A 25,576-nucleotide genomic window follows, 5' to 3' on the forward strand; every position below is an offset into this window, starting at 1 on the left:
GAGACTTCACTTCTGTTCTCGATCCCGCAAGAAGAAAACAAAATGTCATTTTCAGAATTTGTCGAACTCTGTAGAGATACTCCCTTTGAGGTCGGGTGGCCTTGGTTTTGCCCCGCCTTCCGTCGCCTAATACAGCACGATCGAAAGATTGGTTGAGGACAAATCATGGATTGCCACAAGCGGCCAACAAACTAGGATTAGCCCGGGATTTCTAGCTTGCTTTAATGCTCGACAATCATGTGCGGGGTTGTCCTGGGATGATCGAGCTTGTGCATAGTTAAAGTTAAAATATTCCCTTTTGCCCATAAACATATAGTAGATGGATCAGTAAAACAAACAAGGTTAGACCGCATGCCAGTAAATTTTTTTCAAAAAACATATATTTTTTTTCGAACACCTTGGGACGAAAATTCTTGAGAAGCCCAACCCTCGGTGCTTACCATAGATGACAAAATCTTCAATCGTTGGTTATCGTCATCGGGTTGGTTTGAGATACTTCACCAAGATTTCAAAATTTAATGAAAAACTTCTGTAATTTTATTGATATCAAATCAACGAATTACATCTTATTGAAATGGAAATCCTAAAGTGCAATAAGAAATAAAAAGGGAAATCCTAGAAAGCAGTAAAGGTTTCCACGTAGGGGAAATGAAAAGACTAAAAAATGATTGCTATTGAGGGCCAACGCCGTCTCCATCAATGACTCTTCAAATGTCGATCGAATGATTTAGTAGTGGGTTGTTCTGCACATTGGGTTTACCAGCCGATTGAAATGCAATGCCCCGGTTTCAAATAGATCCTAGATGCGATGCTTGAGTACAAGACATTCATCGACCGAATGACCCATTTCGCCGGAATGATAATCACACTTTTTCGTGGGATCATACCTAGGATACTTCGGGGGATTGGGACGTTGCGGCTCGGAGGACAATAGACCCTTCTTTCGTAAAATAGCCAAGACTTGAGAAAGTGACATAGGGAGTGGAGTAAACCGGCGAGGTTTGCGCCGCTGGCGTAGGTTCCGTTGGCTTTGCTGCCCATAAGAGGTCGGCTGTTGGGCGGTGAATTGTAACTTCGAGCCCCGAGCTGGTGCCTTCTGTGCATAAGTCATGTTGACTTCGGGGACGGATTCCTTCTCCTTCTTACCGAAAAATCTCTTGCTAGATGCACCCGACTCACCGTACCACCCCTTCTTGAGCCCGGACTCAATTTCCTCTCCCATGGAAATGAGCTCACTAAACGTTCGGACCACCGTAATTAGCATGCGTGAACGGACTGCGTGCGGAAGAGTCGATACAAATATCTTCATCAAATCTCGCTCCGAAGGTTCGGGCATAATCTGTCCCGCCATGTTCCTCCAACGAGTAGCATACTCCTTTAGAGTTTCGCCTTTCTTCCGCTCGGCTCTCTCCGGATCTTCCCGTGTAATGGTGACATCAAGATTGAACTTAAAATGCTTGACGAAAAGGTTCGCCACCTTTTCCCATGAGTCCTTCCGGTTAATTTGATGGTTAGTGTACCACCTCATCGCAGCATCCTTCAAACTTGCTTAGAAAGTTTGGATCAAGAGAGGTTCATTAGACATATATCTGCTCATGTGCCCCTGGTACATCTTGATGTGTTGAATTGGGTTTGAGGTGCCATCATACTTATCAAAGGTCGGCATCTTGAATTTTTCGGGCACTTGAACCCGGGCAAAAATGGACAGATCAACAGGCGGAACACTTTGAGTTCCCTCTACTTCTCGCAACCTCGGGTCGAGCTTTGCCAACAACTTGACATTCTCATCATTTAAGTGCGGATGATGAACATGGGTTGCCGGAGATATACTAGTATCGATCAAAATGACATCATCCAAGTGAAAAGTTGGGTCAAGATTCACCGCATGAGCCTTGTCGGCACGACGACCTTGGCGAGCTGGAGGTGGAATCTCGGATCGAGAGCCAACATTGACTTGCTGCTGCTTGGCCATGAAATCATTCATCATCTTGGACATGGTAGCCGCAACATGTTCATTCATTGCATTCATGTGTTCCTTCAGCTTTTCATCGATCATGGCCGCAATCTCAGCCTGATTGGCCATCCTTCTCTTTGTCACCGACCGAGTGTTATAAGAATGTAGAGGATCAATAGTAAATTACCTAAAAAAAAAAATTGATCAAAATGAATATAACAAGTAAAAATAGCGAGTCGGTCCATGACATCCTCTAGACCCCAAAACGAAATAAAGGACTAAATCAGGAAATTTCCAACTTCATCGATCCTCACAAGAAAATTCATATCAATTCGAAAAGTGGTTGAAAGAAAAGGTCACATTTACGAACTTAAAGTCGAATTGATGATGAAATAAATCAATAACATTCACATAAGACCGGAAGGTCGGTCCGAACAATAACCCATAAAATCATGAAATATAATTACAACTGGATGAAACTAACTAAGAACAAAACAATGACTCCTAAACATGGCAATCAAGTCGTTTTTCTCTTCTTTGTGAGGACACGATCTATAGACGAACGAGCCTCCAATTCTTTCCGAAGTCGTGCATTTTCCTTAGTCAAGGTCTCCATTTCAACTCGGCCTTCGGAACGTACACGAAACGGAGATCTGAATGCCCCATTGTCTATAGATCACGTGCCACAAACCTAAGTATCATGGATCAACCCAAAAAAAATAACATAAGACAGGATAAAGTTCGGGAGCATGCATTATCGTAGGATAGGAAGATAAACAATCACATGGACATGCACATGATTCGTGAGTTAACCTTATTCTATCTATCCTAGAGGCTGACAAATTGAGGCGAAAGACTTGCGGCAAAGCGACAATCTCGCGCACATAATCAAGATTAATCGTAATCCTACGATGTAACCAGGATTAACCGGGTCATTTCACTTCGGCTTCTCGAGTTAAAAATCATAACTCTTGCTTCGGTAATCCTACCAGGCATGAGTTCTAATTTTTGAAACTCATTTTTGGAAAAAGATTCGGGATTGAATTTGGACTAACTTTTGACCATGATCCCACGGTGAACGCTAGAACCAATCTCAACACCATCCTAAAACTAGTGGCTCGGGTCCAGCCACAGGTTATTGTGTGGTGTAATGCTAAAGCAATTAATCATGCACAACAAATAATATGCAAACACCGCTTCAAAAATTGCAAGAAATAATCACAAAAATTCCAAACTCCAATCCTGCAAAACAAAGGGGTTAGCCACACACTCCACCCCTTATATCTCCCATCTGCAAGACCATCTAACACAAGGTTAAGAACTTACCCGGAGTCCAATTGCCAAACAAAAATGCAGTTTTTTTTTTCATGAAATTGTCCGCCTAAGTCCACTAAGGTTCCTTTTAATTCTTCCGACAACTAAAGTGATTAATCAATCAATTTTATTTCGAAAGAATTAAGAAACCAATCTCCATTGGAGTCGCCAAGCTGTCGCGACCTAAAAACCAGGTTTCTAGGCTAATGGATTATCAAGCTAATTATCTAATTAACTTAACTCGGACTCTCCCAAGTCCATACCAAATCGCAACTTATGGTTCACTATCTATCAAACAAAAAGATTTTCAAATTGGAGTCGCCACTAATCATTTTATGGTAGGCTGATTAGTCACCTAAATAAAGTATCGGGAGAAATATTTTATTCCTACGAACCAGAGATTCATTGAGTTCGGGAACTTGGTTACGCTAATATTTCTATTAACGCCATTTCGGTACCTTTCATTTCAATGAAAATTATCTGAGTCGGCAACTTGCGAGGATTGTGATTCAAAGTTCCAAAGGTGCAATTATTATTTTTTATTTAAATGGATGATACAATGCATGCATGTGATGGTATTCTGAGAACACAATTATTCTAACGAGATGAAAAAAAGTGACGACTATTCTAATATGACATGAATGCATGAAGGTTTTTTTTTTTTTTTAAGTTTTTGAATCCTAATGACATGCAAAGCAACGTGAATTCTAACCTACACGTTATGCAAAAATGACATGAATTTAATCTAAATGACGTGTTATATTAGACTAGACTAATCTACTAATTTAAAATGAACGAGCCTTATTCTAAATGACGTATGAATGCGACATGGCATCAATGACTTATCAAATTTATGACATAACCTATAATACGACACGTAAAAATAATATGACAAAATGACATGCCGAACCATAGGATATGTCAAACTTTAATGACGTGGCAAAATATATGACATGACTAATCAATGCGACATGAAAATGACATAGTGATTATGCGACTAGGCCTAAACAACGTGCATATGTAAAATGAATGTGTTCAATCTACATGAATAGAATGTTCTAAACTATATGCAATCTACATGAATGAGATATTTTTGGTGTTTTGAATGGATTTTTTTATTCTTTATTTTTATTTTTTACGTGACAAATCAAATCATGCATGATCATTTATGAAAATATCTTCCGATTCGAATCAGATAACGGATTGGATGGAGGAATCAAATCTGGTGATTAAGATTAGATATCTCGATCCCCGTGCCATCGAGACAAATCTCGGGGTCGAGATTAGTCCGAATTTGCACGTTGTTGGTAGGAAATCACCCCTCTAATTCGAAACGGTTTTTCTAATCTAAAAATATGCTCAAGACATCAATAAAATAGGCAATTATCACATACTACAATATCAACAAACAAAATCTTGCCTAAGTGAAATATCATCCAAAATTCACATCAATTCGAATAAGAAACGAACTTGAGCAAATCAAATTTACCTAATCTGAAATATTTCAGATTTTTGTTTCTTGTATTCGAATCTTCTACGGATCGAGATGGCTTTCTGATCGTGATCAACGGAGGGGCGCACGACCAAGGCTCGAGATCGACGGATGGCACCACTAGGTTCACGTGCACAATTGATTTGCGGTGGATCAGCAAATAAGATCGGCAATAATGCTACGGGGTTCTGGAGCCTCCACGGTTGGGCATGCAGTTTAACTAGACCACCACTAGCAGACGTTGGAATTCTTAATGCAATATCACTCGTGGATGAGGTATCATGGCAGCAACTTCATGGACGTTTATGGGTGCATGACTAAATCCTCTTCTCCTTCGATTTTGAACACATGAGAAAGAGGGCAAGAGACAACTTACATTCCATAACTCTTTGAAATCTCCTCTGCGCTCAAACCGAAATCTCACGACATTTAGCATCCACACGTCAATGCGCCATAATGCATCAAGATTCGGCCGAAGACAATGAACTTCTCGTGTGTGCAGATAAAGACCGGCAAGAATGGTGATCACAGTTTTTGCTCCCTCATTTCTACGTGAGTTTCTGATTTTTTTCAGAGTATGAGTCGAGACCTCAGACTTTTCTCCTACTCTCTCTTTTTCACCCGCTCAAAAACTCAGGTGCATCTCTCTCGGGACTACACTAGACGAAGCTCTCATTTTTTCTTCTCTCGTCAGGTTCTCACTTTTTCTTTATCTCTCTCTCTCAACCTTCCTAGACGAAGCTTTCACCTTCTCTCTCTGTGTCGCTCAGTTTGTGAAAACCCCCCTGTGACTTTTCTACACACTCCTCCTTTTCCAACGAAGCTTCCCCCTGTTCAAGTGAAAATTGCCTTCTTTTATAGACGACGCGCCTGTGCCCCTTTTAAGCTGTGGGAGAACTGATTTTCGAAATGATCCCACTGAAATCTCTACGTTTGTTATTTTACCCCATTTTTCAAAACCACCAAATCGGCCAGAATCTTCTTTTCGTTCGTGCACGTACGTCCTCCTCTTGGCGTTATACATGTGCCCAAAATATTATCTCGTAATTCCTTCTGAGGCGGGACCTCCCCCTCTTTTCATGCGATTGTGCAACCCTCAAATCTCTCAGTTTTTTCTTTTTTTTTTTTCAAGTAAACTGTCATGCACGAACATCATGGGGCTATGCTGATTCCCTCAGATCTTAGTCAACAAACTCAAGGCTTCAAAAATTCAACTTCCACGTTTGATTTAATCCACCTAAATGAATTATGGGCTTATTCCAATTAATCGAATTCTAAGCCCATCAATCGTCGACCCGATGGATATGCAAAACATATGCGGCCATGTCCGCACGACTAGCTCAATTCCATTTCTATTTTCGGTTCAATTAAATGCAAAATGCAATGCCTAAATGACAAAATTAAATATGAATAATTAATTTAATTTTTTTTTCCTGAGAACTAAAAGTAACTCTTGATTTTTTTTTATGCAAAAGTTAATGACTAAACAGGATGGCCAAAATTTAGGTGTCAACAATGTTAGAAAAAAAAAAACCCTAAGGAGAAAGGGGACGATGAAATAAAGATCTTTGCTTTCGTGAGACTATTTGATTTGACTTAATTGCTCATACGAATTTGACCACATACGAAACTTTTTGTCTGAATAAAAAACAACATGAAGATCCGAGTTAAACCATGACTTGAGCATGTTAATCATCCTTTAACTCAGTCATGATGAGCTAACTAAGACATCTTGGGAAGCATATAAGTCCAAAAGTGGAATTACGTGTTGTTCTTATCAAGTGGATCTTCAGTTTCGCCACAACCATTTGATTAAATTTTCGCCAAATTAGATGGATATCGAAACCCAAAATTAAATTGGATAACCTAAGACTGCCCAATCTTTGGCTTTCATTCCCTTAAATATTTTTATGAAGGAATTGGATGTCCCGGATCGCGAGTCTAATCAAAGGCAATATATTTATTAAATTGATTGGGAGATTAGCATAGAAAGGTAATATAAGGTACATAAATATTGAATATCAAGTGATATAGCTAGGTTTATAAGGACCAGAGCACCAGATTGCAAAATTTATAGCGACGATGCAATTAAATTCTAAAGTATTCAAATAGTGCAATCTAGACTTGATCATGGATCTGTCGATCCACCGGCGGGCCCAGCCCACATATGCTAGAAGAGCACCATTTCGGCGGGCTTGTGCAACACAATTTACTTGTATAGTCCGGCTCGGCTTAGGCCTACCCTGAAAATTTTAGTTCTTTTCCTTTTTGTAAACGGTCAATTTAGGCAATAAATTACATCCGACCCAAGACCCACATTAATCATCTCTAGTGCAACCGATTCCTAGTGATAATGACATATGAATATGGTGATCCCGCTCGGCATTTGTCAGACACTTTGAAAAATGAAGTTTTGGCTTTCAAACTAGGAATGTCGAGAATATTGTATAATTTTCAAAAATGTCATGAAAAAGTCTAAATGATTTTTAGTATTTATTTTATACGCACATATTTTTCCAAGGTTAGCATGAGTAAAAGCAAAATTCAAAAGTCAGAGTCACCCTAAACGCGAATGTTTATTAACGCGCGATGCGTGTAATTGTCCAATTTAATGAACCTGGTCATGAGAATGAGATCAACATTAGGCAATGATGAAGAAGGGGACAGTCGATCATTCAAGACCATAACGTCGAGTCAAGTCGAGGTCAACCAGTTGGTTGGAGTCATTTGGGTTTGTCGCTTAGGTGCTGATTTTGACGTGGTCGGACAGATAAAAATCCAACGGACGGATTTGAGACGACAATTTACCCAGTGGGTGAGAAAATGGCCATAATTTTGTATCCGGAAAGAGTTACGGAATCTATAATATCAACAATTTTTAGCTATTAAAACGAGGTATTTGTAAAAAAAAAAACAATAACAACGTCATACAATCAAAGTAAGCCCAATATATAATATAGTCATAACATTGTTAACAAACTTCTACTTGAAAAAACAAAAAACATAATCGCACGGTGACACCATCAAAAGTCCACAAAAGCTCAATCCCTCATAAATCTAACTTCGGAATTGCACGTAAAGGTTTTAGGACTTCATTAGTAAAATTAAAAAGTTTAGAACTAAATTAGCATCCGTACAATAGATTTAGAGTTGATTGGACAATCTCCTCCCGATACATCGGATTGATTGAGAAGTAAGAGTGAAACGTCGGATCGGGAGCATATAGCATATTCTGAGCACAAGCTGGGCATTTCAAAGTTCAAGTCAACCTCGGATCGGGCGTAGTAACCTTCATAGAATAATACATTGGATAATTGATTCTGCACTAACCCCGTTGGATGAAGCATGGCATAGTTTGGACGCAAGATTGGCATTCCAAAGTCAAAGTCAAAGCGTTGGTAATCTCGCCAGATCCTACAATCAAGGGGTAGATCACAAAAAATAAGGCATTGCCAAGCATATTAAAACTAGTCTCCTCCACCACTTTGGGATTCTTCCGTACGCTAATGGTGTAGAAAGATTAACTATTCGAGTAGGGATTAGGCGCTGCTACGTATTGCGTGCACAAGTTTTTCTTATTTCGGTAAATGAATTCATTCCATTTGCAGGTGATAATTTCGGGCCGATTACGAAAAAAGTTCTAAAACTATAGCAATCGGTTCAATTTAGTCATGAATCTTTTTTCTTTTGCAATTGAGTCCTAAATATTTTTCATTCATATCAATTTAGTCCATCCAGATAATTTTTGCAAAAAATCGCATGTATGAATATCGGCCATTCTATGTGGCGCGGTCCGCGCTAACGTTGATAATTTTTAATTATCTTTTAATATTTTTAAATTTTTATTTAATTTTTTTCTTTCTTTTTCTCTTTTTTTCTTCTTCCATTCTTCCTCTAGCCGGTCGAGTTGAATTTTTTATTTATTCATTTCTTTTTTCTTTTTTTCTTTTTTTCTTCCCTTCTTCCTCTAGTTCCGTTGACTGCCTAGAGGAAGAAGTGAGGGAAAAAAAAAGAAAAAGAAAGAAAGAAAGAAAAGAAAAAAGAAAAAATATTAGAATTGTCCATATCAGCATCGGCCAACGTTCATATGAGAGATTTCCAATCAAAAAATGGCCGAATTGACTGAATTGACACAAACGTAAAAAATTTAGGATTCAATCAACCAAAAAAAAAAAAAAAACAAAGGAGGATGTAGAACTGAATTCCCACAATTGCGATACGTTTAAGATTTTTTTGATAATTTTCCTCTAGAATTTCCATTTCACACCTGCCAGTATAAAAACTGATTTTACATGGGCAGCGTACTTTATCCGAATCTACATGATCAATACATTCGGTAGTGACATATACCGTATACGTGGGTATTTATATATAAGACTGGAGTAATACCAACATCACAAGGACATCCCACGTTATTGAACAGAGTTATGCTCTCAAATTCAAAGTCCGAAGGTCAGTCAACCTCATCCTACGTAATTGTTCACATGCATGTGTAAAGTTTTTGTCCCCTCACTCCACTATAAATACACCACGCCCTCCTCTTCGCTCGACATCGCAAATCCAAGCATCGTCCGAGCCATACCTCTCTCGACATGAATCGGAACACGCTTCTCGCCATCCTCGTCGCATGCTTCGCCGTGGTTGCCTCAGTCGCGCCGCTGGTGACCGCCCAAAACTGCGGATGCGCCGCCGGCCTCTGCTGCAGCCGGTACGGTTACTGCGGGACCAGCCATGCCTACTGCGGACCGGGTTGCAAAGCCGGCCCCTGCAGCTCCACCGCGGCTCCACCCGCCACTGGCGGGGTCGTGGTCGGCAACGTCGTCACTGCCGCCTTCTTCAACAGGATCATCGGGCAGGCAGCTTCCAGCTGCGCCGGGAAGAAGTTCTACTCGAGGCAAGCGTTCCTCAAGGCACTCGGTAGCTTCCCGAGGTTCGGGCGGGCCGGGTCGGTCGTGGCCTCGAAGCGGGAGATCGCCGCTTTCTTCGCTCATGTCATGCATGAGACTGGACGTAAGCTCCGTCCTTTTCATGCACATTCTTATTCTTATACACCACGCAATATTAGCTTTGGATGCATAAAATTAAACTTTTAAAAATAAACTTTATTAAGATCTCCCTTTTCTAATCTTGTATACATTTATCATGGCATAACTATTTCCAAATCTAAGGACACGTGTCATCCGTCCAGCCAACGAATGATTCAATAATAATTCAATACCACATGACTCAAAAAAATTTCAATACAATGCTTATACATGCGTTCTTGCAGATTTTTGTTATATCGAAGAGATAAATGGGGGCACCTACTGCGACCCGAGCGCGAAGCAGTACCCGTGCAAGCCAGGCAAGAAGTACTTCGGCCGAGGGCCCTTCCAGATCACGTGGAACTACAACTACGGCGCGGCCGGCCAGAGCCTCGGGTTCGACGGGCTCAACACGCCGGAGATTGTCGCGAACAACCCCGTCATCGCCTTCAAGACCGCCCTGTGGTTCTGGACGAGGAACAACATGCAGTCCAAGCTCTTGAGCCAAGGGTTCGCTGCGACGATCCGAGCGATTAACGGCGGAGAGTGCAACGGGGGGAACTCAGCAGCTGTTCGAGCCCGGGTCGCGTATTACACTAATTATTGCAAGCAATTTGGGGTTACACCTGGCCGTAATCTCTATTGTTAAGGGCTCTTGGTCGGGATTAATCAATGTGGGTTACAAACATTGACAATAATGTGCTCTAAAAACAGCCTTTCTCCGCCAAATGTAGCTTGGTAATCAAGGATGAAGGATGATGAAATAAAGATGTTGCTTATGTTAAGCAATTTAATGACCCTTTTGATTATTCGATTTACGTTATCAGATATTCAGAAAAGTACAACGTAAATCCAAACTAATGGCATCACACAGAGAGAGATCTTAGTCAAGATGAGCTAAGTAAGACATTTTGGGAAGCACACGAGTTCAAAAGTGACATCAAGTGCTGTTCTTATCGAGTGGATCTTCAATTTTGCCGCCTCCAATTGATTAAATTATCACCAAACTAGATAAACATCGAAGCCAGAGTAATAGAAAATAACACAAATGCTTCCTAAATTAAAAGTTCCTGGACCAGTTGTGTTGTTTTCCCAACAATGAAACATGAATAACCAGTGACTACCTGATCTTTGCTTTTGTTCCCTTAAATATTTTTATGAAGGGGTTGATTGCCCCGGATCTCAAGTCTATTCAAAGGCAATATATCCATCTATTTGATTAGGAGATTAAGAGAACAAGGTGCTGTAAGGTACATAAATATTGAATGTCAATCGCAAAATTATAAGCATAAGAGCACAGATCTGGGAGAGAATTACCACTCGTAAACCTATTGTAATGATGTTGATTCAGTCATAATTTTTTTTTTTACCAATTCAATCTTAAATCTTTTGCAATTGTGACAATTCAATCCATTTGGCCGGTCGTTACTCACGTGGCAAATTTCTAATAATATTCATTTTTTTTTAAAAATTCTATCTTTTTTTTCCTTTTTTGGGGTTTGGGCCAGCGGCCTCCCGCTAGCCACCGGAGGTCGCCGGCCCAACCAAGAAAAAATAAAATAAAATAAAAAGAAAGAAATATTATCAAAAAAATAATTCAAAAAATTAAAATTTATTAAAAAATTATTAAAAATTTGATACATCAGCATTAGCCGACCAAATGGACTGAATTGGCACATTCGTAAAAGGTTTAGGACTGAATTGATAAAAAAAAAAAATTATAGGACTGAATTGACACAATTGCAATAGGTTTAGGACTTTTTTGGTAATTCTCTCTCGTACCAAAGAATTTAAAGCTCTATTTATTTCGCGAAAAATGAATAATTTTGAAATATTTTCTTTAAAATGATAGATCATCTCACTTGAAATAATTAATCAATGGGAATATTTTTATCATCGACAAAAATTTAGCGTTTAAATATTTTCGTCGACAATAAAACTTTTTTCCATCCATTCATTTTTTGAAATGATCAATCGTAAATATAGTGAAGTCACATTTCCTATTCTTTCCTCGGACCTCGCTACTAATAAAGATGATCACTTCTTAAAATATTTCATATTTTTTAGGAAAATATTTTTTAAATCATTCATTTTTCGCGAAATAAATAAAACCCAAGCTCATAAACAAAGTACAACCGAATATCTAAAGCATTCGAATAGTGCAATTTTAGACCTCGGATAATGGACTTGACGATCCACGGCCCGCCGGCGCCCGGTCCACATATGCCCGAATGGCACTTTTGAGAAGGCTCGAGCAATGCTATTATGAAGTAGGGGTGAGCGGTTCCGGGTTCCTTACGGGTTCCACCTGGAACCCGGAACCTACCCGTCGAACAAGGTTCCTCATTTTTTGGAACCCGGAACCTACCCGTCATACCTTGGAACCTGGAACCTACCCTATCACAGGTTCTAGGGTCGATTCCAGGGTACCCGAAAACCTATCAATTTCTGTTATTTTCTTTTATTTTTTCTTTTTTAGTTAAGCAAAATGACAGTGAACGCTACAACATCTAAGAGAAAGTAGAGGTGAGTGATTTTAGACTCTATACATGTTACATTTAGAACCCGAAACCAATCCATTGGAACACATTTATCATTTTTTGGAACCCGAAACCTAAAAATTTGTTTGGCTCCAAATTATACACTCATCATCGGATGCCATAGAATATTATATGATCGTGCAAAAACATATACCAAGAAAAATATAAAAATTTATTTCAGAATCTAGGTTCCAGGTTCCAGGTTCTAGATAATGGAACCTGGAACCTACCCGTTGGAACAGGTTCCTCAATTTTTGGAACCTGGAACCTACCCCGCATACCTTGGAACTTGGAACCAGACCGGATCCTACGGGTTTCGGTTCCGGGTTCTCGGTTCTACCCTGGAACCATGCTCACCCCTATTATGAAGTGTGGCTCAACCTCGTAAGTTCTTTTATGTAATTGAGGGATTTGGGTGACAGATGAGGCCTGATTATGGACCTGGCCCAACCCAAACCTATCATTAACTACTTCTAATGCGGTCAAACCATTACATTAATTTAAAACTGCAATTAAGTGCTTTCATTAACTCCATCCGTTTTAGGTGACCAAATTGGAATTGACCTTATTGAATATTTTCAACTACACTCTTAAGCCTTGATACATTGCCAAGTAGGTTCTGATGGGGACCACATCAAATAAAAGACTGAAAATACAGAGAGAGAGAGCAGAGTAGGGCAATTTATTCCCTATCTCGCCGACTAGGGGTCACGATCCTCACTGGTCTTGTTGTGATTGCGTTTGGTTCAGCTTTTAAAATAAGTTTTGGGGAAACGCAAATACCTTTAACCTAAAGGCTTTTGGCAAATGCAAACAGTGTCTCAAAAAAATTAAACCCTTCGTCGACTTTTGCCAAGAGCTCACACCACCGACTAGCCAAATCTAGAGCTAGTGGCCCTCTTCGAGGTCACGCCACCTCAAGTGACGGTCCCCTAGGTCGCACAACCTCGTTAGCCCGTCACCCACCCTTCACCCACCCTAATCTAGCATCATCAGCCCTCGCTAATCACTCTCACTCAAGAAGATGAACAGTAGAGTAGGGTTTTATTTTTTAGAGCGGGTAAAATTTGATTTTTGTAAGGTTTTAAAGGCAAAATAAGCAACTAACTAATTTTCTTTGATGGAGCCTTCAATCTTCTCAATGCCAGCTTTCATCTCAAAACCCATTGGGAATGGTTGTTAAACATCCCAAATTTTTCCCAAGGAACTTTCAAAATGCGGGAACAAATTCATCCTTTACCCTTTAATCTTTTAAGTGGTCCCATATCAACGCTACATGTCGTTGAGAAAAGGAAGGTTACGTTTTATTTTCTCGTCACTTCAATCACTAACAAAAGCATCTCGTCATATACCTTTTTTAAATAAATCTAAGAGTTTAATTGTATTTTTTTAAAAATTTAGGACCGAATTACGTTTCCGGCTACAATTCTTAAAGACTTTGGTATCTAAATTGTGCTCAGATATGCAAACAAGTAAGGACTATTCAATTTAAGGATAATCATCACATCACTAATCTTGAGAATTTACCCTCTATGCGAGCATTAGTAATGCCATTAACATACTATAAACTACCAATGATATTATTTGTGCAATTTGTACTTAACCAGAAATAATCTTTATTTCAAGAAATCTCTCTGTAGTTGAGAAGCACCTGCGATGTAATTCTAACAAAAGGCACGCAATCTCCAAATGCTAACATAAGTTATACGAAGGCCATCATGGACTGGTCATCCTGGTTCCGGCGAACTCTGCTGAAAGATGCGAATAACCCCAAAATCTCCGATCCAGCTAAACCATCCTCGAAGAAGAAGCGAAGCCAAACCGAAGAAGATTTAGAGCAATATGGAATGACGCAGCAATTGGTCGACTTGGTCAAGACCTTCACCGTAGACACTTTCAAGAACTTCCATCTTCAAGGTACTTGTCCATCCCATATCATTCCACAGTCGATAAAGGTGAGATTTTTTTTTTTTTTTCGGGTTCTGGATGAAATTTGGAATCTTGGGTTCTGGAAGTTGCTGGATTATGGAGCTTTTCAGCTTCTCAATTTGGGTGTTTTTCGCTTTCTTGTTTTTGGGGGGGAAATTGAATTGATTGGGCGTGTTGTAGATGACGGCATGGCTGGTGCTGAATCTGGCACCGCGGGAACTGCTCCAGCATGCAGTGTGAGGAAGGATCTTTCTGAGTGGCAGGAAAGACATGCGTACCTTGTGCTCTCTAACGTTAAGGTTTGTGAACTGTGATTTGCGTGTGGATTTTAGGGGAATGTTAGCTTAATTGATGTGGAAAATTTTGCATTCTGAAGATGGTAACTAACTAATGTACTTGGCCGCCTCTTTCCGAATAATGCCTGACTGCATTGCGAGTTTTCGGCGCACACTTGTTGAATTTGATTGAGGAGGATTTCGCAAGTATGAGATGCCGGATGTTCTGTGACCAAACCAGTGGTCAGTTCCTTGTTCTGATGTGGGATTCTGGTTCTCTTAGGAGATTTAGGATAGGAAGAGGAGTTGAGGTTCAGAATTTGGCAAACTCACTTTTAGATGTAGTAAGCCTCATTCAAATAAAGTTCGGGAACCTAACATAAAAGGATACCTAAAAATTGTAGAAAGGAATGAGGTTTCAGGCCTGGTAATATCTTGCTAACAGGCTAACTTCGGTGGCCAAAGAGGGAGCATTGGAGCTTGGAGAAATCAAGTCAAGGACATAAAGTTGTTCTTGTTAGATGGATCTGTTGTAGTGTAGTTCCAACATCTTCGACTAATTGCTCTGTTACAGATGATAGACAATGCAGCGAAAGACTAATGGCAAACAACGCTCTAGGCTGGCATTTTGTTCTCAATCCTTACATCGGAGGATATAATGTAGTTTAGATCTAATTTTACTTGAAAGAGGAGCTTATTGTTATGCTAGTAAATCTTCTTGCATCATCCGATGTCAATACAGATAGAGGCAGAAAGTTTTCTTAGTATTTACGCGGAACATATTCACGCTGACTGATGCTTGAGTTGCTTCTTTTTTGACGTAGAACTAGGATTAAGACACGATGGGTTTCATCTTGGGTTTGTTGTGCCAGCTTTTTATAGAATGACCCAGCCTATATATAAATGGACTGCTCAAGAGGACTAAAAGTATCCGCTAGAAACAAATGTGTTATAGGATGAAGCAGAGAGCTCTATTTTTTTGGGATAACAAGTCATTAAGATTGTACTACGTAAAGTCCTAAAATTGAGATGACTGGACTGTAAAACATACGGTTGACTCTCTATGAGGCTGCATTAGGCTTCCCGTTTCCATACTGTGTTTTGAAAAGACTTTCAATCGATCCAGGATGATAAAAAAAATATGTTCTTCTATGATCTTTAAATAGGACCTACTTGTGCTCGTGTTATCAGTAGAATCAGATAATGTAGTTTGAGATGCATTCTTCTTATTGTGATGCTTCTCCCTCTTTGACTTTGAAGTTTACTTGATAGTGGTTGTTTAGTTCAGTGGCCTGCACTTTTTACTGTGGTGTTTGCATCCACTAAATTTGTTTCTTCATCAACATTTAGAGGCCCAGTTATTGAGCTTGCTTCACTAACTGCAAGTTATATATTTGGGACGGACTGCTGAAGCAAATAGTTTTTAGAATGTGTAATGATGTACAGTCAAACATGTGCCATGTGTAGCTAAAGGACTGGTAACATGAAACTGTACACGTCTTGCTTGTCTAGCATAAAAGTGAAGCTTTAAGGCCAGAATAAAATGATTTACCCATATCTATCTGTTTCATGACCATATCAAGCTCATTTCAGGAGATGTCCCAACTGCGGTATATGCTATGTCCCCGACACATGAAGGAGCGGCAATTTTGGCAAATATATTTTGTGCTTGTCAAGAGCCATATAGCTGAGTAAGTTACAGTGCCCTGTTAGTGTTTATACAAAACAGAGCTGATCTGGTCCAAATTACGTCTGACCTTGTTTTGGAAATAATTGTGAGATTCTACCATCACATGTCTTGTCCATGACCAGATATGAGCAGCGGGCGATACAACTAGCAAGAGTGAAGGAAATGAGGATTGGGGTTGACAAATCTTCCGACGGCAATTCATGTGAAGTTGAAATGTCTGAATCGAAGGTGGCATCGAGTTCACCACCTGGAAGTCCTTAATCCCGCGAATTAGTTTCTAAATGAAAGTGTAACCGAGCAGGTAAAAATGAACAGGAGTTCAACTGTTTTGGTGCTCTTCATTACCCTTCAAATATTTATTTCACGGTTGATTGTATTGTGCAACATTGACCTTGCTTCATTTTAATCTCTCAGCTGGAAAAGATCCTGCCAACAGGATGAACTTTGGAGATAACAGATGCACCAGAAAAAATCAATGCGCATCTTGTCGGAATCAACTTAAAGAGACTGAAAGCATTTTTAGACCTCCAAATCAAAAGTGAGTCATAGTCTGATGCTGATGATATGTACTAACAAGTGCTCCTCTATAGTCCTGTAGCAGAAAATGTACGAAAGCCAAAATGAGTAGTTAATATTAGAGCTAGCTTGTAATGGCTTGCTCGCCCCTTGCTAAGCTGTAATTACTCGCTAAGCTCCTTTATTTCACATGTTCTCAATATCTTATGTGATAATGTCACAACATTGTCCAATACATGGCTTAGCTTGTTGATTAGCGGGCACAAGCTACGCGATTCTGAAGTATATGGAAAATGCAGATCCAATGTAGCATTTTTTTCGCCACTAGGCATCGGTGTTTATTCAATTATATGTATGAATGTAATGAAACACGTCTTCTGAGGGGAAGATCCACCTCCTCCCCTCGGCGCTGGCTCTTCCTTTCCTTTTATGACCCCCTTCTTGTTCTCATAATCTTCCATGCGAGTTTTTGCACAAACTTCTGGGAAATGTATTGCCTGATGTAGCCATTCATCCAGTGGGTTGATTACCCATCTTTTGTCATTGCTTAAGCCAGAATCACCCAATTGCATGACCCTCTTTTCGGTCATCTTAAACGATGTTCTGAAAATGGTTTTGTGTCATTTACACAAGGGATTATTGCAATTCGGTGATGCATGTTCCAATAACGGAAGACTGGTCGGTTCTGCATCCCCATTTGAACTTTCCAGTTGCGACCTTTTAAAGCGTCGCCTGAATCTGGAAGGGACGCAAAGGCACGCGAGAAATTGCTTCAGATAGTCTGCAATGGAAACGTGGATCGTGCGGTGGTGGTGGGGTTTGGCAATCGGGAGCTTTTTGGATTGTTCTGCTTCTGTAGAATCCCATTTTATGGCCTCGGGTCTCTTTATCTGACACCCTGCAGGGTTTCCTGATCGCAATTATGCATCTTTCAGGGGGTTTTTCTGGGAATGGCCCGTGAATACTGAACGAACGAGAGGCACAACGAGTGAAAGAATACGATCAAGATTCGAGTGGGCATTTATTGAAACGTCCATACACTCGGCAGCACTTGGTGTAAACCAAAGAGACAAATCCTGGCCAGCACTGAAATTGTAGTGCACTGGAATTGCTGGTTGAAGAACATTGGCCTGATACAATTTTTAATCTTCATTTCATTCCTTTTGCATTGCGACCTTCCTTCACGGCCTCAAAATATCATGCAATGGGTATCTGTAAAATGCAGCAATAATGACATTCCCCCTTCTGATTCAAAAGAGACTCTGCTTCCTCTCACCAGTTTCCACTGAGATCTTACTTTCTAAACTTGAAAGCTACAAACGGGAGCCTTTGAAATAGGCATTAGGGAGTGCCCCCCACACGTACGATATTGACTTGGGAAAAATGACTTAGCACGGACAAGGAAGAGCCTTTTGTACATCGTGTGATAGAAAATGACCTACATTGAATGCACATGGTCAGAAACATCGCATCTGGATCTACTAGAGAAATAGGTTGATTTCCTCCTTGGCCATATCCGGCGCAATAGCCAAAGGATAAGTTAGGAGAGGACAAAATGTAAAACAAGCGAATTCGTACATCGACAAAGCATAGCACTTTTAATATATAGACAACAGGAGAAAAGAGCATATACTGAAGAAACAAGTTATGTACCAGTGGGTGTATTATCCTTTCTCAACAGATTACAATGGTGTTAGCATCTAAAAAGGTAAATCCCTAATCTACTCATGGATCACGGCTCTTCAGACATCGTCAAAGGGATTTTGATCCATTATCCGGTTAGTGTGCTCCTCCTCTGTCATGTTACATATTAGGCTCTAATAACCACTCCTGTACATCGACTTCGCATGCCATGCAGTGTGTCGTCCTGCTTCAATATAACCTCATGGAATTACTTGCGCCCATTCAAAACGACCCGGGAGGGGAAGATCCCTGACTATATCAAAGTTGTATCTGTGAAAATGATCAACGAAAGTAAACAAAAAACCCATAATACAATCAGCAAACCTGCGTTGTTTTGCTTAAAGTCGATTCCTATTTACTCTAAAATATATTATTAATGAGTTGAAAATTCTTTAAATAAGCAGCAGCCAGGTGAACGATAACGAGCAAAGATGAGACATGATATATACTTCTCAAGGAATGATCTTTGTTGTCGTCGCTCGGCACAGGCAAAGAATTCCTCCATCTCATCTGAGGCCGGGATGCTTCTAAGTATGCTCATTTGAGTTCTGTGAGCAGTGCTCAAGCTCTGCTGTCTTGTGGTTGAACCGGGTGGCGTGTTTGCGTTCAAGTCCCTCATCAAGCTGCACGGCGTGCTTTCCCTTGTGCTCCTGCGTAAAATCCATCCATTGTTAAAAGTTTGTCCCCATGAAGCACTTCATAAACCTTGACTCGGTTAAACCATTGTTGTTTTTAAGGAATATCTTAAAACCTATCATTAGTCTGCTACATTCTCTTTATCGAAGTGCCTCAGGATGGAAAATGTAATTTGGACGAGCCAAAATCAACAGAAAAATTCAGTTCAGGACAGCTAGAAAGCATGTGGTCAATAAGCAAAAGGATCCCTGAACTTAAAATTGTATTTCTCTACAGGACATGCAATAGAAGTTGCGACATGAATCAATTTTATCAGTAGAATACAGCAGTTTCAAAGTAACAAGGTAACCGGTGAAACATGAAGAAATTCATGAGAAGGAATACTAGAAAGTTTCAAAGTAACCCACCAAAATCAACAGTCTCAAAGAAGTTTCAATCTTCAAACAGATGAAATAAGGTAAAAAGAGGAACTCCGGACATCTGGCAATGGGGAAAACATTTCCCCAAGGGGTTGGTATCTTTTTGCTTTTTTGATTTCCAGTTAGCGTTATTCTCACGATCAAATTTGTGGAAAAAGAAACGGTGCCCCTTTTTTTCAAAATTAAGCAAATCAGCCTTGGCTGTGCCGTGCAAGAACACCAGGTAACAAAACGCACAAGCCACAAGAGAGCCCAAATCAATGCCCGTTTATTAAAGTATCCCCCAAAATAAAAGTATCATCTCTTGGAGAAAAAAGATCTCCTCTTCTATTACACTTTTTAAGCGAAGCAAGCAACATAACTGTGATATGAGGACAGAAGGCCAAAAGAAGCACTTTTAATGAGCAACCGCACAACGATGAAGACACAAAGAAACCTCAAACCTAACTTGACAAAACCCTCGGAAATCAACCCTTTTTTTTTTTTCCGAATTTGCTGAGAACTAAGTACTCGGAAGTCACAAATTTAACCCAGAAAAGGGAATGTTGGCATTAAGACACAGCCAAAGAACAGGAAGAAAATCACAGGAAGAACAAACAAGTCCACGGATATAGAAAAGGGAAGGGGCGGAAAAAACAGAGCATCTTTGCAAGTTTGCAATCGAAAGGAAAATCAAGCATCACACTTCGAAATTTATTCACCTGTCTCTGTCTCCAATCTCCAAATCGTTCTCTCCAAAAGACGCGTCGACACCCGCGTCGCGGCCACACTCCTCCCCATTTCCCCTGTCACTCCGACCGATGCGCCCTCTTTCTCCCTCCACCCCACCGCTCAGCGACGCCGTCCTCGCCGAGCACGAAGCGTCGCAGCTCCCCCACGAACCGCTCCCCGCCCGTCTCCTCCCCACCGGTTCCACGCCTTTCCTCGCTCCCGAGGGCGCCCGCGCGAGACACGGTTTCCGGAGCCTCCGGCTCCGGAGCTGTAGGTACGAGAAGGGACAAGAGGAGGCGTCCAGGCTCGGCGCGACGGCGGGCGGCGGATGGGAGGGTCTCCGGAGGCGCTGCAAGGCTAGGGTTTTGGCCCTGGTTCGGACGCCGGTGGCCGAGGAGTGTGGAGAGGCCTCCAGGGGCGAGACGTCGCGCGTGACTGCCTTCGATTTCTTCATGTACTTGCCCATTTTTCCACGATGGCCGCCGCTGATTTCCCCTCTCGACGGAGCTTGCATGCGCACAGAAGAGAGAGAGAGAGAAACAAGAGAGAGAGCGAGCGAGCTTGGGATGGGAGGGAAGGAGGAGTTAGGGCTGGGGATGGAGGGAACATGTTGACATGGTGTTGGTGTTTATATACAAAACTCTCTGTAAGCTTTTGGATTGATTTTCCCCCCCATTCTTTTTTTTTTTTTATATTTCGAATATCATTTCTACTCAATAACATGCATAATTTATTTTTAATATAATATGAAGCGACCGAGTTTATTGGAATATCTCGATTAACTGAAGTTTCATATAGATGGAAATCGTTTATTTTTATATTTTTTTTTTTTTGGTCGAATAAAACGGTTAGCGCAAATGCCCAAATTATGAGAAAACGTAAATGATGTTTATTTAATGGTTTGTTGCCTCTTCTTTCCTTTTTCCAGAAAAAAAAAGAAGATGGTGAAAAGTAAGGAAAGAAATCACGAACCTGTTATATCCGTATTAATTCAGTTTTGAACTTTTTAATTGGATCGATTTAGTGCTAGACATTTTGCATTCGTGCCGGTTCGGTTTATTCAGCAAAATTTGGCTAGAAATCGCCGACATGGACGTCGGCCATCCTACGCAACACGACCGGCGTTGGCATTGAGAAATTTTAAAATACATTTGTTGAATTCTTTACAAATATTTTTTATTTTTGATTTTTTTTAATTGAGGGCTGGCCAGTATCATCTGTTGATTCTCGCTCGATGCTCTCACTGGCCACAGTGAGAATGTCAAGCCCCTCGTCTAATCTGTTCCGAGATTGAAAGCAGAGACAGGTAAATAAATTTCGAGTAAACATCCTTACTTGTAGCCGGCGAAAATACCCACACCAAAATTCATGCAACATCCTTGCTTGTGGCTGGCGAGGGCTTCCCAGCCATTGTCAAAGGATCGAACAACTACCCTAGTCAGCACTCAATAACAAATAAAAAGAAAATATTATTTAAAATTTATCACGACGGTGTGGGTCATGTCGCGTAAAATATCCGATGTCTATGTCAACGGTTTATGGCCAAAATTAGTCGAATGTACTAAACTGACACGAATACAAAATTTTTAAAATTAATTTAATTGAAAAGGTTATGATTGAATTGGTACAAATGTAATAGATTTAAAGCTTTTTTATTTACTTTTTTCTCAAAAAGAAATGCGCTAATACCTTCTTATGATTAACCTCTATACTCGTATGGACTAACAAATAGGATTTTTTTAATTGATTCTGCCATAATATCTCGTTAAGGATAATGTACTTTTCATTGTTTCTAAACTAAGATGGTATTGTCAAGAACGGGGTTGATAATTGAAAATAGTCTTTAATCAAATGAAATACCAAAGAAAAAAAACACCGTCAATCATCGGCCCTTACTTGAGGAAGGTGTGGGAGTTATTTATGCCAAATTAGAAAGAGAAATTAATATGACCCTACTATTTCCCTCCAAGGATTTTGTCAATTGAAGTGTTTTGTTGCTAAAAACATTAACTGTCTCGAATGAATTTTGCGCATGAAAATTATAAACTCGATCTATTCATGTAGGGAAGCACGATGAGTAGTTCTCGATATTTTCCATTTGCACAATACGTCGTGTAATTAAATGTATCAAATCCGATTCGTGTCATAATCGAATCGGTCTATGTTAGTCGGCCAATGTCATAATCGAGTCAATTTATGTCGGCCAGCCAAGATCAAGCATAAAAATCGTGCCGGGGCACTGAGTAGCACCGTCCCACCTCTCTTTTTGCAAATCGTTCAATGACAAGAAAAATGAATAGCTATGGATTATTGTTAGGCCGATCGCTAATGATACGATTATTCTTAAATATTCGTGGTCGGATGGGTAACATATTTATTTGAAAACAGTTTTATTATCGAATCTAGTATAAATCCAAGGAACAAGCAAAAGTCAAACCGACATTGGTCATTAATTCCAAGTTATCCGTTGGAGCATTAAAAACGACAACACGTTGCCTGCATTTTACCAAACGTCACTAAGTTAATTTCATCATGTTCGAGAGACCTGCCCTCGTTATCTTAAAATTATTTGACGGAAGGCTAATTTATTGATCTAGTGCTTTCTTCAAAGTCAAAGTTAATCGTATTCTATAATTGATTTCGTCCGCGGTTTGGTAAATTAGCAATTTATTTTTGTCAATTGTGATTAATGGAAACAATTCTATTTTTTGGAATATTGATCTTCATACCCAATGAATAAGTAAAAAGATGATGGGTCATTTGGTGGGAAAATTACAAAAAAAAAAAGTTATAAATATATTGCAATCGTGCTAATTCAATCATAAATATTTTTTTTTGTCAATTGAATTATAAACCTTTTGTATTTGTGCCAATTCAGTCCATCCAGTCTATTTTGGCAATCCGACACTAACGTAGTAATTTTTAATAATATTTTGATATTTTTTAATTTTATTTATTTATTTTTCTTTTTTACCTTTTTTTTTTTTCTTTTCTTCTCTTTTTTCCTCCAACCAGTCACCGGATCGACGATCGGCCAAAGGCAAGGGCCGGCGAGGCCGCCCTCCCCAGTGGCCTTACCTCTGGTCGGTCGCCGATTCAACGACTAGATGGAGGAAGTAGGCGAAGAAAAAAATAAAAGAAAATTTAAAAAATATATTGTTAAAATTGCTACGTCGGCACCAACGGTGTTAGCCAGAGTTTGTGCCAATGCCGACCAGCCAAAATTGGCGAGATAGATTGAATTGGCATAAATACAATAAGTTTATGATTCAATTAGCTAAAAAAATAGATGTAAGAGTGAATTAGCACAATTATAATAAATTTATGACTATTTTGATATTTTTTCTCACACTTGACTTCAAACCATTTTTTTTGTCAACAAAGCTCGGGACAATGAAGCTGGGCAGTGGTCATCTGACTCAAATTCCAATGAGAATAGTTATCCATATCACAAGCGTGATTATTGCATCGAAATTGCAGTATTCATTATTTGTTTGTTTAATTAGCACTACAAGGTTACTTTTAAACTTTATTTTCAGTCACGGTGATCAAAGCACCGTTAGATCGAGGAAAATTTTCAAATAAGAGTCTCAAGTTGATCACGTTTCAAAGAATGACATGAAGTAGCGTGATAGTTTCAAATAATGACCTGAAGTGACCATGACTATTTCAAATAATGATCTCACCTCGTCGGCTAGCCGAGTACAAGCATTTTCATCAAAATACGATTTTGACTTAATTTTCAATTAAATTAAATTAAACTTTAGTTAAAAAATTTATATATGTGGAAGAGGGCTATGGCCGACAACCCGTCGACCGGAGGTGAGGGCAAAGGCCTCACCAAAAACAGCCTTGCCTCGCACGGCGAGGGCTAGTTGTAGGCGATTGTCACCTCACCCAGGCACCGCCGGCGAGGGTGGCCCTCACTCAACTCTCTTTGGAATTTTCACTTCAGTCTCACAGCAAAACGGACGTGAATAGGCCATTGGTGTGAATGAAACTCTTGCTTTTAATCAAGAAGGCACCGCTTAATTTGGCCAATTAGTCTAAGGGATTTGACTTGATTAGAGTGACATTTGAAAGGCACGAAACTGATGTATCGTGACAATTAGTAACGTGCCAATCTGTCTGTACTCTTATTCTCGCTGCCAAAAATATTTAACATGACTACAATATTTTTTTTTTCTGTTAAACTCTAGTGCAAATGTGTCAATTCATGCCCTTTTCAAGTTAAAATGTGCCGGGTCTTAATAAATTGATATGACAATGCCGCAACGACAATAACTTTTACCCATTTTTTAATGAGCACCAATTTTTTTTTCATGTTTAATCTAGTATTTCAACTTCAAACTAATGACGAAATATGGAAAATTGCAGTCACCATTTGTTATCGCATTAGTTTCTCATCTCGTCCACATTAACCATGGTAGCTTTCCTTACGTTTGTCATATTAACTGTCCATGATACCAAGCAACGGTGCCTTTTGGAAATGACAAATTTTCTTTATTTAAATGCTGTTTACAAAAATTTTCGATACATGCTAGCGTAAGGACACACGCTATGCTTGCACAAAAAGTTTAGTGATTTCCGATAAGGAGATGATGACTAGTTGTTTGAGAAGGTAGATCGAGTCGAATGAAATAGAAACTTATGATGCGTATCACCAATCTCTTGAATAAAGAAAATTTAGTTTTTTTTTTATGATTGCGTGTAATTAATAGGTTGAAAATGCAAATATATTCCATACCAAATTTGAATAATCAGTGTGCTTTGAGTTGAGGGAAAAGATAAAAAGAAAAAGGTTAGAAAAAGAGATTGACTGGGGGGCTCATTTACCAAGACAAGACAATCATGTCGTCTAAAAGGGTAACATTAAAAAATCAGATTGGCGACCAAAGATATCATCAAAATCGCTAACCTCAATTAATTCTCGTACCACAACGAACGGTTCTCGAGGAATCTTTTCCGCCCCTTTCGAAGTTAATTTTCCCGCCAATTCACTCCCCCTTCTCGCCGCCACCAATCCCAACTCCAAACCCTACTGTCAATCTCCAAATAATAATAAAAATTTCCTATTTCGCAACAAATGATCATTTCAATTTACTCCTCTAAGTTTGCTGCACGTCATTTTTTCACTTAATCCTATCGAAATATTAAAAAAGAAAAATTGTAATTACACACTTTCAAATTCACCGGACTAGTCGAAATTCTTCCCATATAATCTTTCCCCTGAAATCTCGAATCGAAAGTACAGAAAGTTCTCACCTTCGCGAGAAAAATCCGTTTCTTAATCCACGGAGCATATCAATCTAATTAAATTGATCACAAACCAATCACCCCTTGTTCTCGACAAATTTCGTTTTTCTTGACAATCTTTGAATTTTCTTTATGAT

The 25,576-nt window shown here is 39.6% G+C and overlaps 3 protein-coding genes across 3 annotated transcripts; 2 read left to right on the forward strand and 1 right to left on the reverse strand.

Annotated features, from left to right (window-relative positions):
• Nucleotides 1–9,321: 9,321 nt before the first annotated feature.
• On the forward strand, nucleotides 9,322–10,583 carry LOC115742501 (endochitinase EP3-like). The gene is made up of 2 exons (XM_030676824.2): nucleotides 9,322–9,770; nucleotides 10,030–10,583. Exons 1-2 carry the CDS (start codon nucleotides 9,353–9,355, stop codon nucleotides 10,431–10,433), a joined length of 822 nt encoding a protein of 273 aa, XP_030532684.1. The 5' UTR covers nucleotides 9,322–9,352; the 3' UTR covers nucleotides 10,434–10,583.
• A 3,411-nt stretch (nucleotides 10,584–13,994) lies between these two features.
• Nucleotides 13,995–17,058, forward strand: LOC115742556. Its single transcript, XM_030676942.2, has 5 exons — nucleotides 13,995–14,241; nucleotides 14,434–14,552; nucleotides 16,122–16,219; nucleotides 16,341–16,519; nucleotides 16,633–17,058. The coding sequence occupies exons 1-4, from the start codon at nucleotides 14,043–14,045 to the stop codon at nucleotides 16,477–16,479; spliced, it is 555 nt and encodes a 184-aa protein (XP_030532802.1). The 5' UTR covers nucleotides 13,995–14,042; the 3' UTR covers nucleotides 16,480–16,519; nucleotides 16,633–17,058.
• A 1,247-nt stretch (nucleotides 17,059–18,305) lies between these two features.
• Nucleotides 18,306–20,793, reverse strand: LOC115742585 (cyclin-dependent kinase inhibitor 3-like). The gene is made up of 4 exons (XM_030676975.2): nucleotides 20,174–20,793; nucleotides 18,867–19,067; nucleotides 18,600–18,687; nucleotides 18,306–18,561 (listed from the first exon to the last, which is right to left on the reverse strand). The coding sequence occupies exons 1-3, from the start codon at nucleotides 20,695–20,697 to the stop codon at nucleotides 18,618–18,620; spliced, it is 795 nt and encodes a 264-aa protein (XP_030532835.1). The 5' UTR covers nucleotides 20,698–20,793; the 3' UTR covers nucleotides 18,306–18,561; nucleotides 18,600–18,617.
• Nucleotides 20,794–25,576: the final 4,783 nt, after the last annotated feature.

The sequence above is a fragment of the Rhodamnia argentea genome, chromosome 7 (genome assembly GCF_020921035.1).
Source record: "Rhodamnia argentea isolate NSW1041297 chromosome 7, ASM2092103v1, whole genome shotgun sequence".
NCBI lineage: Eukaryota > Viridiplantae > Streptophyta > Magnoliopsida > Myrtales > Myrtaceae > Rhodamnia > Rhodamnia argentea.